The 12661-nt window shown below is 41.5% G+C and overlaps 1 protein-coding gene across 4 annotated transcripts in view; it reads left to right on the plus strand.

Annotated features, from left to right (window-relative positions):
• cnk (connector enhancer of ksr) overlaps positions 1-7659 on the plus strand; it is a 24222-nt gene extending 16563 nt beyond the window's left edge. For all 4 annotated transcript variants that reach the window (XM_070127237.1, XM_070127239.1, XM_070127240.1 and 1 more), the window contains 4 exons: positions 2315-2518; positions 3134-4679; positions 5024-5260; positions 5650-7659. In XM_070127237.1, the coding sequence (XP_069983338.1) occupies positions 2315-2518; positions 3134-4679; positions 5024-5260; positions 5650-6423 (2761 nt within the window). In that variant the 3' untranslated portion in view covers positions 6424-7659. The remainder of the gene's footprint in view (positions 1-2314; positions 2519-3133; positions 4680-5023; positions 5261-5649) is intronic.
• Positions 7660-12661: the final 5002 nt, after the last annotated feature.

Genomic DNA, 12661 nt, shown 5'->3' on the forward strand with positions numbered 1-12661 from the left:
ACACACACACACACACACACACACACACACACACACACACACACACACACACACACACACACACACACACACACACACACACACACACACACACACACACACACACAATATTGAAGTTTGTGAGGGTATGCTTTGCCTGGGCTTACATACACAGTATATACACCTTTATTTTTGTAACAATCTTGGTGTGGCAACCACGTGTTTTTGATGTTCACAAATGACAATAAGTAATATTTAGATATATGTATATTCTGGTGGCATTGCTTTAACAAGGAGCACAGTATTGAAAGTGGATTTTTTGCTTATTATATCAGTGTCTTGATTGCTTTCTTTGTTTATTTTTGAAATTTAGTCTTTTGATTCTCCTAATAACAAATAGATCTCCTTCTATTTAAGTGACACTTGAATTAATATGATGACTTTGTTTTGCGGCTCACATCAATGTTGAGGGTTACTCTTTTTGTATATATGTGTTGTTCCTTGTTACCTGGTTCTCAGGACTTAAAGGAAATAAAGCTCAGTTTCCACTAGTTGGACTCAGGCCTGGTCCTAGTGCCATATCTGGCTGCCTAGCCTCCTGTTTTGGATACATGCACAAGCTTGCCTTGTCTAGGCTGGCCTTAATATGTTTTTGATAGTGTTATAAGTAGGTGTTGATATTTAACAAACATCTAAGATGGATCTTTCATCGTCCCTTTCCACAAATAATGATAGGATGTGGGCAAAATATACTTTAGGTCAGAGTCCCCTAGCTTCCCAGATTGTTCATCTAGGTCTGGCCAAAAGGGTAATATTATTGGTTTCAGAGTCTGATGAGGCAAGTGGAACCTTGGCATAACAGTGTGGGAACAACTGACTAGGCAGGACAGTATCTTTGGCAATTTTGTTATATTTTCCAGCCAAAACAGTGAGAGGAATTGTGCAGGTATTACCTGAGCCAGTTTTTATTACAGAAAGCATTGGAGACATTTGCTTGAGTTTAAAAACAAATTGTATCCTCATTCTCAGCTTTTTTACGTGTTGATAGTGAAAGAGCAAGCACTGTAATTAGCTAATCACTGAAAAATAGTGTGTTTAGGAGTAGAAGTTAAAGGAAATATTTTTACCAGCTCATTTTTAGAAATGATTGATTTTGATTATGTGGGATAGTTTGCCTTTATTGTGGCTACATTATCAAATTTGCCTTTATTCCCAGTGTATGATTGATTTATCTTCGAAGGTAATAGAAAATTTTCCAATAAATAAATAATTCAGTTATCAGTTTTCAGTATTTTTATCATTGCAGTATAGAATAAAATTGTAGTAATTGTTAGCATTTGTGATAAATGGGGAGTTTGTAAGATAATTTTTGGAATTATTTGTTATCACTGCATTTTTTTGTATATTGTTTATATCTAGAAAAGAGCAGTATTTTGTGAGTATTACTATTTCATGTATTATATGATTTATTTTTAGTGAAAGGAGTATATATATATATCTGTTCAGTTGACATAGTGACAATTTATTTCTAATATTATATAACTTTGTAATCATTCTTGTGCAACTGCTTAGTGAGTTGGACAAGTTAAAAGACACCAGTATTAAATTTATATTGGCTAGAAAATCAAAACTTTTCTTGCTCTCTCACATTACCTCAAAATGAGCTTGTTAATGGTTTGGAATATATATTGATACTTCTTGTAGGTATTGGCTTGTATATATATTTCTTGGTTTTGTAGACAGTTGATTTGTGTCAGAGCTATAATGCTTTGAGAGGAGTTTATGTATTAAATGGGGTTTCCTTTGCCCACCCAGGACAAAAAAAATGTATCTGTGGTACTATATATTGTTATCGTGTTTAAGCCAGTTTTAAACTCTGTTGGATATTTGTATTATGAAGAATAAAAAAGGAAAAGATCCAGTGTTCTATTTCTGTTTATCCTTGATGCTGCTGATACAATGAAGAAGGTCCTCTTCAGTGAGTGAGTCCTCAAGACACCAAGCCACGTTATCTCCATGGAGTTCTACCCTCTTTGTTATTATTGTTATTTTTTGTGTTCTTTTCTTTTCCTCTTTACATGTAAATAGAGTTTGTTTTGTATGTTGATCCCCCTTGGTGGATGTGAGGTTTATGGTTTATGGTTTTTGTGTTTGTTCTGTTCGTGTATTGTCATTTGCTTTTGTTATTTCTTAGATTTATTCTGTGTTTATTGTATTTGCTAATATTTTTATTTTTCTATATTTTTGTTTTGTCATTAGTACTAGTCTCTGTTTATATGGCTTTTAACATATTAATATTAATATTATGTTCTCATGAAATATCTCACAATGACAGAATATCCCCAACCAAAGAGTTGAGCAGCTCCCTTTGGCGGGGGGGTTCAGCCAGTCCGGCCCGAGGGCCCCATGTGCGCTCTCAGCCCCTCAGCTCCATCACCTCCACACTCGGCTCAGCTAAAGGCCAGGGACTCAAGTTCCTGCAGTCATCACGTGATACACTCAACCAACCTGTGCCTACTGCATCTTATAGGAGCTACAGGTGGGATGTTTTCTGTGATATACTTTTGTACAATTAGGACAGTAAGCAAGATGTACAGCAGGTCTGACATTTGGCATGTAATTAGTACTAAGAATATCTTTTCAAATGTGAAATTCGCTAAATGTGATTAATAAAGGTAATGGGAAAAAATCCATGCAGTTTTACTTGTTTGAGAGTAAAAAACTAATTTCTTTGTTCATCATTCTCAAATATCATTATATGAAATTAAGTGAAAGAAATGAAAAGGGTATGGAAATCATAATCCTTTAATATGTGATAAGGAGAGGGGGATTATCACCAATAATTTTCAAGCACTGCTGTTCAATCACCCTTGCTTTGTCTTGTAAAGTGTACCTTACGAACTTCTTTCCCTTAAAATTCCAATGGCTTTTCTTGTCACTTTTACATTCATATTTGTCCATATCGTTATCAACTATTCGCTGGCTCTTTCTCTCATGTAAATTCTGATAATTTACAGTATTTAAGGAAGAGTGAAAGAGACTAGGTTAAATTTGATTTTGGCAAAAATATGGTCCCCCAAAAGCATTTATTTGCTCATTAAATGTGAGGTATGGTAGCCAAATGTAGGGTTTATTTTGATCTATCTTTGTGCAGACGAGTGAGTGAAAGTGGCAACAGGAGCACTTCGACGGGTGACCTCCGTGGCGGTGCCCGGACAGAGCTGTCAGGGACACCACAGGGTGATACTTCAAGTGTGGCAGATGCCAGTACTGCCCGCAGGGTCACCCGCAAGAACAGCCTACGTGACCGCTTGCGGCAGCTGCCAGCATCTCTGACTTTGGAGCGACGCCGGCAAGTTACAAGCAGAAATGGTCAGCCTGCACAACAACAACAACACCAACAACAGTACCAAAACCATCAAAATCAACAGCAACAGCCAAAGCCAAAAATCCTACCCAAGCCCAAGGACAGCAGAGAGGACGTGGAGTATGAAGTGATGCATCCACCTGAGGGAGTGCTGAAAAAGGCAAGTCTCTCCATGGGGCAGGAGGCTGGCCAAGATGTATACGTTTCCATTGTGGAGCAGCGAGTGCAGGACGTAAATGCTGCATCAACAGAAGCAACACAACGCCAGTACCCACACTATATGCTGCCTACACGTGCCAGTAGCCACCACATGCCAGCCAGGCCCTCCTCAGTAGACCTAGATACACGTGCCAGCCCAAGCAGAAGCCCCAGCAGAAGTGGCAATGGACGCTGGAGTGGCACACCACCCCCAAGTGGTCGTTCCAGCCCTTCCAAGCTGGACTTGAGTGGCAGGCGAGGCAGTGTTGGAGGGGAGTCCCCCTTACGACCCAAATCACCAAGAAGAGGCTCCCTGGATTGCCTGGCCTCTTCTCGACCAAGAGCTCTCTCCCCACCTATATCTCCACTACACACACCCACACGAAGCTCACATGGGTCAACCAGCAGTTTACTGGCCTCAGAAGAATACCGTGAAGGCTCTCCAGAAAAACTTTGGATCAGCTCACTACGGTCTGATCACTCCAGACAGAAACTAATATGCCGTGCATCCCCAGAGAAAAAAGATGGGAGAACCCGCTCTGGCTCAGGAGAAGCTCCAGCCTCAGACCGCCTGAAACAGACTGCACTCTACCATCCCCTTCAGATGCGCAACAGGGTGGACCCTATGAAAGCTACTTTTGAGTTGAGCTTAGATCCTCACACATCACAGATTTACACCAGCGACTTGACAAATTTGACCGAGTCCGTCCCCACAGGTAGTAAGCCTCATATCCTTGGAGAAGGTAATGAAGCAAAGGTCACAGTTGTGTCTCCAAAGAGACAACCAAGGGAACCCCTAAGGATGCAGTCCACCCCTCGCCCAGAGGTACCACCCAGGACCAAGTTTCTGTCACCCAGTGAGCGCACTCTCCCCTCTGGTACAGTTCTCTCTACCAGTGCCTCTACACTGCCTCCACCATCATCTTCTGGTCTCAGTGGCTCATCCTCCACGAGGTCAACATCTTCACTGCCAAGCTACCCCTCCCCTCAGATCTTGGCATCACCTGAGAGACAGAGTCTTGGACAGTTGGGGCTGAGCCTTGGGGCAGGCCAGGCAAGGACTTCCAAGCAAGTTCCAAACCTCACCATTCGCACACATAGTGAAGAGAGTGATGCACTCAGAACACCTCTCAAGGTAAGACCTGCTAAAAGTTTTGTTAATTTTTAAAAAAATTAGTGGCCTGTTTTATGGAAAATTTAAAATACAAAATGTATTATATCAGGGACAATCATAATTGGATTATTATTTTTTTTTATTATTATTATTTTTTTTTTGCCATATGCTTTCTGTTGAGAGGTAAGGAAAAGGGCATGTGTGCCTGTCTTATCAAAATGTTTCAGTTCCCAAAAGTGATAAAGTGATGTAATCATTGAGTGGATTCACACAAATATGATTCATGATTTCCATAGACGTGAATGAACTTCACCCATGAGGCATCTCAGGTGTGAGACAGTAACACTTCCCTTTCTATCCCACAGCCTGCTATGGGAGTCTCCATGATAGGCAAACAACGCAGAACTCCGGGCATCTTGTCACCCCGTGACGTTTTTTTCTCCTCACCCCCATCCTCGCCAACAACCCCCTTCTCCCCCAGTATTCCACCACTAATGTGTGCATCATCTAGCACCAGTACTGGCACACAAGCCATACCAATCACAGCTCACCAGTACAGCTCACTTATGAAGGCAAAGACAGGCAAATTGCGGCAGCAGAAGGTAGGGTTCATTCCTTTAGTTTTTGTTTGCAGCCATGAACTGTCAACAGTTAGCTACTGAAAACTCATTTCATATTAGAAATTCAGTGTAAAGAGATTGTCTATGATCCCTCTTTTCCTGTAATTTAGAACTTTGGCAGGTAAAATGAAACAAGATGTCCAGTTGAAAGGAAAGAAGTCATTGGATTCTAACTCGGTTTCTTTCTTTCTTTGAGGTTTGCAAGTTAATTTTTTACTATACACAATGCATATAGTCTTTTATGCTTCTTGTGTCCCTGTATGCGCCCTTCAAAATGTTAACAAAGTCATTATTTTTATGAAGTCTTCTCACGGTAGTAAAAAATTAAGAGATTTCATATTTAAGCTTACTCTTAAAATACTTCCTTTCAGATCCTTCCACACTACCCAGGCATGGAATACCCACCAGTCTTTGAACCAGGCTCCTATTCACTGTGTGGCAGTCCCCCAGAGCCACCTATTTACCAGGTCCCAGGAACGCCTACAACTGTTGTTCCAGAACATCAGGCTGTGAATGTGAATGTGGCTGGTGGGACTTACCTACCGGAGATGGAATCCTCAGATGGAAGTGAAGGATCTCATACTCTGCTAACTGAGAATCGGGAAGCAAAGACTCAGTTAAATATATATGTGCCCAGTTTTGTAAGTTCAGGGAATGAGTCAAGTTCACATCCAAATCTGGCAATATCTTCTACATCAGGTACAAGATCCCACCAAAACTTGTATGTAAGTTCACCCTCTGTGTTAAGGTCACATCAGAACTTGTATGTTACTTCACCATCAGGATCCGTAAGTCACCAAAATGTGTATGTAAGTGCTCCTTCTCGGTCCAGTGTTCAGCAGGGTAATGAAGTTACTGTGCCACACAGGCCAGTTACTATAGGCTTCTCTGGCCCTGGCTGCAGTTCCTACCAGAATGTGTTTGTGACGAGTGTTAGTGGGTCTGGAGTAAGCAAGGAGAGGCAAAAGTTAGTGAGTAGTGTTAATCTCACAGAAGAAGAGGATGCTGTGGCAGTACTGAGGGTAGCCAATTCTCCGTCAAGGCCACAAGGCCCACCTAGACTGCTGCTTCCTGGACCTCCAGAGACACCTCCAAGTGACAATGAAGCAGACCTGACAACCTCTTCCACACAGACAGAAGCTTAGGTGTAGAGTGACTCAAGTGCTTGTTCACTATAAACCATAGGTGCATCTTACTCCGGGTGTTGATTTGAATGGTGCTGCAATGGTGATTGACCAAATCATCTGTGATGGAAGAACCTATTAGTGTTTATGGCCAGAATTGCATTTTCTGGTCAGCAACCCTCCTATGGAATGGCTTTAACAGTCTCGGGCTTTCATAGTTGTTAGGTAGTAAGGTTTTGTTTTTTTGCATCTAGATTGTCCCTGCATGTGCTGACACAACCAATACTTTTCATGTGATGAAAAGTTGTTCAAAGAAGGGAAAACCTACTGTGATCATGATTTTTCTTAAGTTGTACAGTGAAATGTAATGTAAATGTTTGATTGTACAGGTACTTCTGTTTATTTCTCTGAAGATGGCATTACACAGAATTCTATATAGGAAAGGAGCTGCTGAAAGAGGCCCAGCACCAGGCCGTGATAGTCTGTGCCTTATTGGAATAAATTTTGGAGAGTGTTACTAGGTAGGAAGTTCTCTGAAAGAGTCTAAGTTGTTCATAGTGTATAGGATATGGATATAAAGGAAAATAATTGTAAAACCTGTGTGTGTGAGTGAGTAAGTGAGTGGGTGAGTGAGTGAGTGAGTGCGCACGCGCATGCGTGTGTGTATGCGTGCACATGTCCTTTTTTTCCCATGCACGAACATGTAAAAAGTACACATGTAAACCATCTGTATATATTGCATACATGTGTATACGTGCAAATGTATACTCAGATATACAGGCTTGGGTATGTATATTGTTTGTATGTCATTTTATTTTGGTTACGAGGTGTTCAAAACTCTACAGCAATAATTAAGGTGTTTATTTCTGCACAAGAAAAATATTACTGTATGCTTATTCAATGTCTGAGATGAAAAGCTTGAATATGTATTCAACTTTGAAATGTTTGGAATGCGCTGAGTGATGCATAAAACCTTTTGTAACATGTAGCTCAGTGCAGTAATATTAAAAAAAAACAAGTTGCTGAAAGCACAAAAAATATAAATGTTTAAACTTATATTTTGGAGTCATAAAGAAAAGTTATTTGATTTTCTGATGTAGTTAGGATATATTATGGTAAAAAAAAAAATCTGTCATCTCACTTTACAGATTTATTTCATTTTTTTCTGGAAATTAAAGATATAAAGATTATTCTCATTGTAAAGAAGAAACAAGGATTATAAATTGTTATAAAAATAAAGATTACAAATTTTATAAATGTTATTCATTTTAGACACCTTGCACAACACCAATATCCTTTTTATTTTTTTATTTTCATATATTTTGCCAGAAAAGGGGAGTGAGTAATGATTTCTAACTGTTTGAAGAATGGCCCATTGGTTTTTAGTTAGTCAAGAAAGTATAGAAAAAATGAGATAGAAATGAGAATGCCTTGTGAGTGTTAGTCGAGAGAAAATTTCTTAATGGTGAAGATTTTACTGATCTTATTTCACTCAGGTGGTTGGGGAATGCCCAATCCAATTCTTCTATTCTTGTATTCATATTACTGCATTTTCGTGAAAGTAGAAAAAAATGCTCTTATGGAAAAAATAAGCAAAAATAGGAAAATAATTGATTGGATGTATCCTGGCCATCTTTTGGAATTGAATGAGACTAATTGGATGGTCAGAACTTTTATTTTTCAGGAAAAAGGAGGGAGGGAGGGTGGATGGACGGATGGATACGGGGGTTGTTTATGACCTTAGTTCTTTATCACCGAAGATCTTTGGTGAGGGCCTTGAGGTCTGTGACTAAAGTTAAGTCAGCCAAAGAAGAACAGGCGGGTCTTCTTGAGGCTCCAAGCAATCACGAGTGAAAATCCATTGTTCTGCGTGGCTTCCCATCTTTCTTGGGCACCACCACCGTGCATGCACACCACTTAGTTGGTTCCCCAGCAGGCACCTCTTCAATTCCCTGCGGATGTCAGCATCGAGCTGGCGCCGCACCTCGTAGAAGTGGTGCGGCATGGCAGCAGGTGCGTGTACTGCATGTGGCTGTGCAGGCCGGAGGTAGATGTGGTTCGGGGGGCGGCTCATCTTTGGTAGAAGAGAGCGCTCCACTATAAATACTGCAACCTGGTACAACTGCTCAAAATACTCAGCCTAACGCTCCCGCACAGTAACAGGATCTGAGACGACGATCTGGCCACTTACAATGCGAACTGCTGTCACCTGTGAAGAGGGCTTGGAGTTCAGCTTTCTCAGGGTATGCAGGCCGAAGGTCATTTACTAAGAAATGGCCTTCGACCTCCTCAGCAAGACTCCTAATAAACTGTGCCTTGTCCCTTCTTAACAGAGATCGAGTTCTACGCACCTGAGAACGGTGCAAATCCCGATTCCCTGTCAGATGAGCCGCACGGCAAGCATCTGTGGCTTCCAGTGTCTCCTGCGAGATAAAATTCTGTATTGTCCTCGAGCGTTCACCAATCGACTCTTGGGCTGCATCGAGCTTTTCGCGCTTGAAGGTGTCCCACAGAAGTACAGGGTCGTCAGACTCGAGCGCTGTGAAACGACCAGAGATTGCCTCAACAAATCCCCGAGTACACTCCTACTCCTTCAGCCTGTCCAGATGAAACACCCTAGGGTGGTCATTGGACCGCTGGGGAGTTTTGAAGTGAACCCGGAGGGTAGCCACAACCAATCTATGGTCAGTACCACAGAACTCGGCACTCCTATACACCCTGCAGTTCTGGAGGATCCTCCAACGAGTTCTAACGAGTATGTGGTCGATCTCCTCGGCAGCATTACCCGCATCGCTGTACCATGTCCAGCGATATGGGTCTGGCCTCTGGTACCAGAAGCCAGAAATCCTAAATTTCTGGGATATTAATACTAGTTATTAAAATATATGACGATCACAGGATGCCAACTAGAGAAATTATCAATATGCTCAATTAATGGCGTTTGAGTAGATCACAGATAGCCTTTCATAGAAAGAATCATGTTTACATAGAATATCATTACTCAATCAGTGTGTAAAAACAGAAAACCCGTATTTTTAATCTCAAGAAATTTTATTCCAGACTAGAGACCCTCTTACCGTTGCTATTTTCATACCAGTTGTGTCCGTGGTCTAAGTCCTTGAGATTAATAGATTATAAATTTGTCTTGCAACTGGACCTCTAACTTCACTATCAGTTACTTGATTAAAAAAACACCTAGATGATCGAGTTGAAAATCACTTTAAAGACAAACACATTTATCATCCACTTTGAGCTAATCTAGCTGCTAAAGTACGAGAGTTGCCAGATCATACATTTTTAGACCTACGGTTACCTTTGCAGTGGAATTTCAGTCTCTGAATTCTTAATCTGTAAGTTTTATTTGTAAGTCTCTATATTTTCGAGCAATAATTTATATGACAAAGTACTGAAGACTGCACAGCAATTATTCGTATTGGCGTTTCAAGATAATCTTGTAAAGATATATGAATGTTGTGTGTGTGTGTGAGTGAACACAAGCACAAAAACAGTAACGTGTACACACACAAAAAAAAGAATTCATGTGTATATCTGTTTATATTTTACATTAGAGTATACGGATTCCGCATTTCCCTAAACGGACAACCTATCACGCTTTTCCTTCACTGAGAAAATAGGTTTGGTGAGCTTTTTTAAATGAGTTTTTGTTTCACTGATTATTCATATCATGTGCACAATTATCCATACATTTTTGAAAAGTGTCGGTTAAAATTCACACATGGGTACTGAGGTCATCAGTATGTAAAATCTTAAGAGCGGAAGCCTGCTTTAGCAATATATTCCGAAAAAAAACTTAACTGAAATTGTTGAGGCACCGAAACGTTTACATAGAGGGTTCTTTTTGGTTTGCTTATGTTAAGTAATACAACTTATGTTAAGCTTTATCTCGTGATCTGCTACTGGGCTGGTAGTTACTTCGAGATCACATATAGTGTCAGTATTGTTATCATGAGATCTATGAAAGTTGTTGGATTCGTCTATGACTTGAGCCAAGTTCGTACTCCTAATTAATCTGCTGTTTGTTGCCAAAAGATTGCCATTGAAATCTAGACTTACTGTGTAAGCAAATGCTCTTAAAAGTCTGAAATATAGTTAAAAGTTGTGCCTTGTGTGTGCGGGTGAGTTGATATATGTAGCCAACAATCATGGAAGTTTCCTGCATTATACAGTAACCCATACATCCTCGACGCCCTCGACTTCGTCAACAGCCGTGGTGACTTCTGCTACCTGCTTAGAGGTCCACATCGATGAGCCACTGCAATAGCACTCTTGTGACCATGTCGTTGTTGTTGATGACATAGGTAAATTTAGGAACGCAACCCTACACCTCAATTGAACTACAGCCAGTGTTTGAATTAACATATCATGCCATCTTTCCCACAAACATTCTGACTCTTCATTCAATTCTGTTGTTAGTGATCTGTCAGAAAATTTTCTGACTTGTCACTCTCTCAGCACCATAGGCTCATCAGACTACTTTTCAGCCTTGAGTGTGATTAGCATCTCTGCAAAGAGGGATAGTGCACTGACACGCACCAACCAGCTTAAAGATGGTGCACAATGGGAAGGATTGTGTTGAGGTGAGCGAGAGTGATGGGGGAAGAAGAATATATATGGTAGCCACAATCAAGTATGAAGAGGATCAGGGCAATGAGATGGAGGAGAGTTTTGAGGTCTGAACCCCAGGAGGCGACGGCAAGAATATGATCTTGCCAGCTTGGAGTCAAAAATTGTCAGGGGAGTGGAATTGGAGCAGAACATCATGAAGAGTGAGAGGAAGTTGGGGCCCTATATGTGGACAAGATAAAAGGAGAGAGAAATATTTAGAGGCAGAAAACCGATGGCCTAAGAACACCGAAGTTGACGGAGAGCAGTATGAAAGAGCCAGAGGCAAATAAGGCTAACTCAGTTTACAGCATTGAGATATTGTGTTTCTGACCACACTGCTTTGTGGAACATCTTCAAATTAGAAGCGATCAGAAAGGAAGGACTAGGGTGGATATGAGTAGGAGGAGGATGGATATCGGCAGTCACTTGGAGTGTGGAGGGAGCATGAATTGTGGAAATCTGTCTCAAGCATATAGCTTTGAATATCTTCTAAGGTTTCTCCAGTGGACTTGGTTGGAGAGCCTTGTGAGACAAAGGTTTTCTTAGGAGGAGGGGAAGTGGAGACTGGTGTTTGAGGAATAAAGGTAAAGGTAGGTGAAGGTGAGTGTGTGGTAGGAGACGAAGGGGTGGAACGTTAATCTGTCTGCTGCGGGTAGTGCGGGGAGGAAGAAGGGACGGTGTTGGGGCAGTAGAGATTGGAGCTGTAGTTGAGATTGGAGTGTCTGGACTTAGCGTGGCAAAAGAATTTGAATGGGGAAGATAGGAAGTAGAAGTGGAGGTGGGAAAGTAAGTATAGGGGAGGGTCTAGGAACATCCAGGGTTGGAGGGGGAGGGACAGAGCGAGCGACATTACTAGAGAAGGGAGTATGAGAGAAACCTAGTCGGCATGCTTCCTGTCTGTCTTCACGCATTGAGACCATTTTTGTATCTGAGAGTTGCAACCTCAGACTCAAACTTGTAAATGGGACAGTCTATAAAATACATTATGAGGGCCACCGCAGTTAGCACATGTGCGTGTTTGTGTAGGGCAGTTTGATCGGTTATGGCCGGATTGGGCACATAAGGGGCATCGGTCTGTGGAACAGCAGTGTTAGGCAGATTGTCTAAAGCGCCAACAGCTCTGACATTGACGGGGAAGAGGTTGGTATGGTCGAACAGGGAGGGATTGTCCACCAATGTAGATAGGAAAGGTAAGGTCATGTGTACGGAAAGTAATTTTGGTAATGATGGTGTTTTTTTTTCGATGACCTCTTGGAGGAATGGAGTAGCAATGTACTGATATCACATCACGGTCTTTGAGGCAGCCGAGTAAGTACTCTCCACAATCTGACCAATCGATATCCATAGGGCAGCTTGCTGGGGAGATAGAGACAGTTCCGGTACAAGTATTAAGAGTTGGATAAGGTTCTGTAGGAGTGGGGTTGCCAGAGAAATCAGTTAGATTTGATAATGCTATAGCTTTAGTTTCAGATGTAACTGTAACGAGACGGGAACGATCGGGTCGGGTATGGCAGGGGACTCTGCCCACTTGCTCTTGGAGACATTGTTGAAAGGGGAGAGTGTAGCTGTAGGGGGGGGGGGGGTCATGAAAAATTGGTCCCATTTGGCTGGGCTAAATAGAGTAAGATATTGG

The sequence above is a fragment of the Penaeus vannamei genome, chromosome 11, assembly GCF_042767895.1.
Source record: "Penaeus vannamei isolate JL-2024 chromosome 11, ASM4276789v1, whole genome shotgun sequence".
NCBI lineage: Eukaryota > Metazoa > Arthropoda > Malacostraca > Decapoda > Penaeidae > Penaeus > Penaeus vannamei.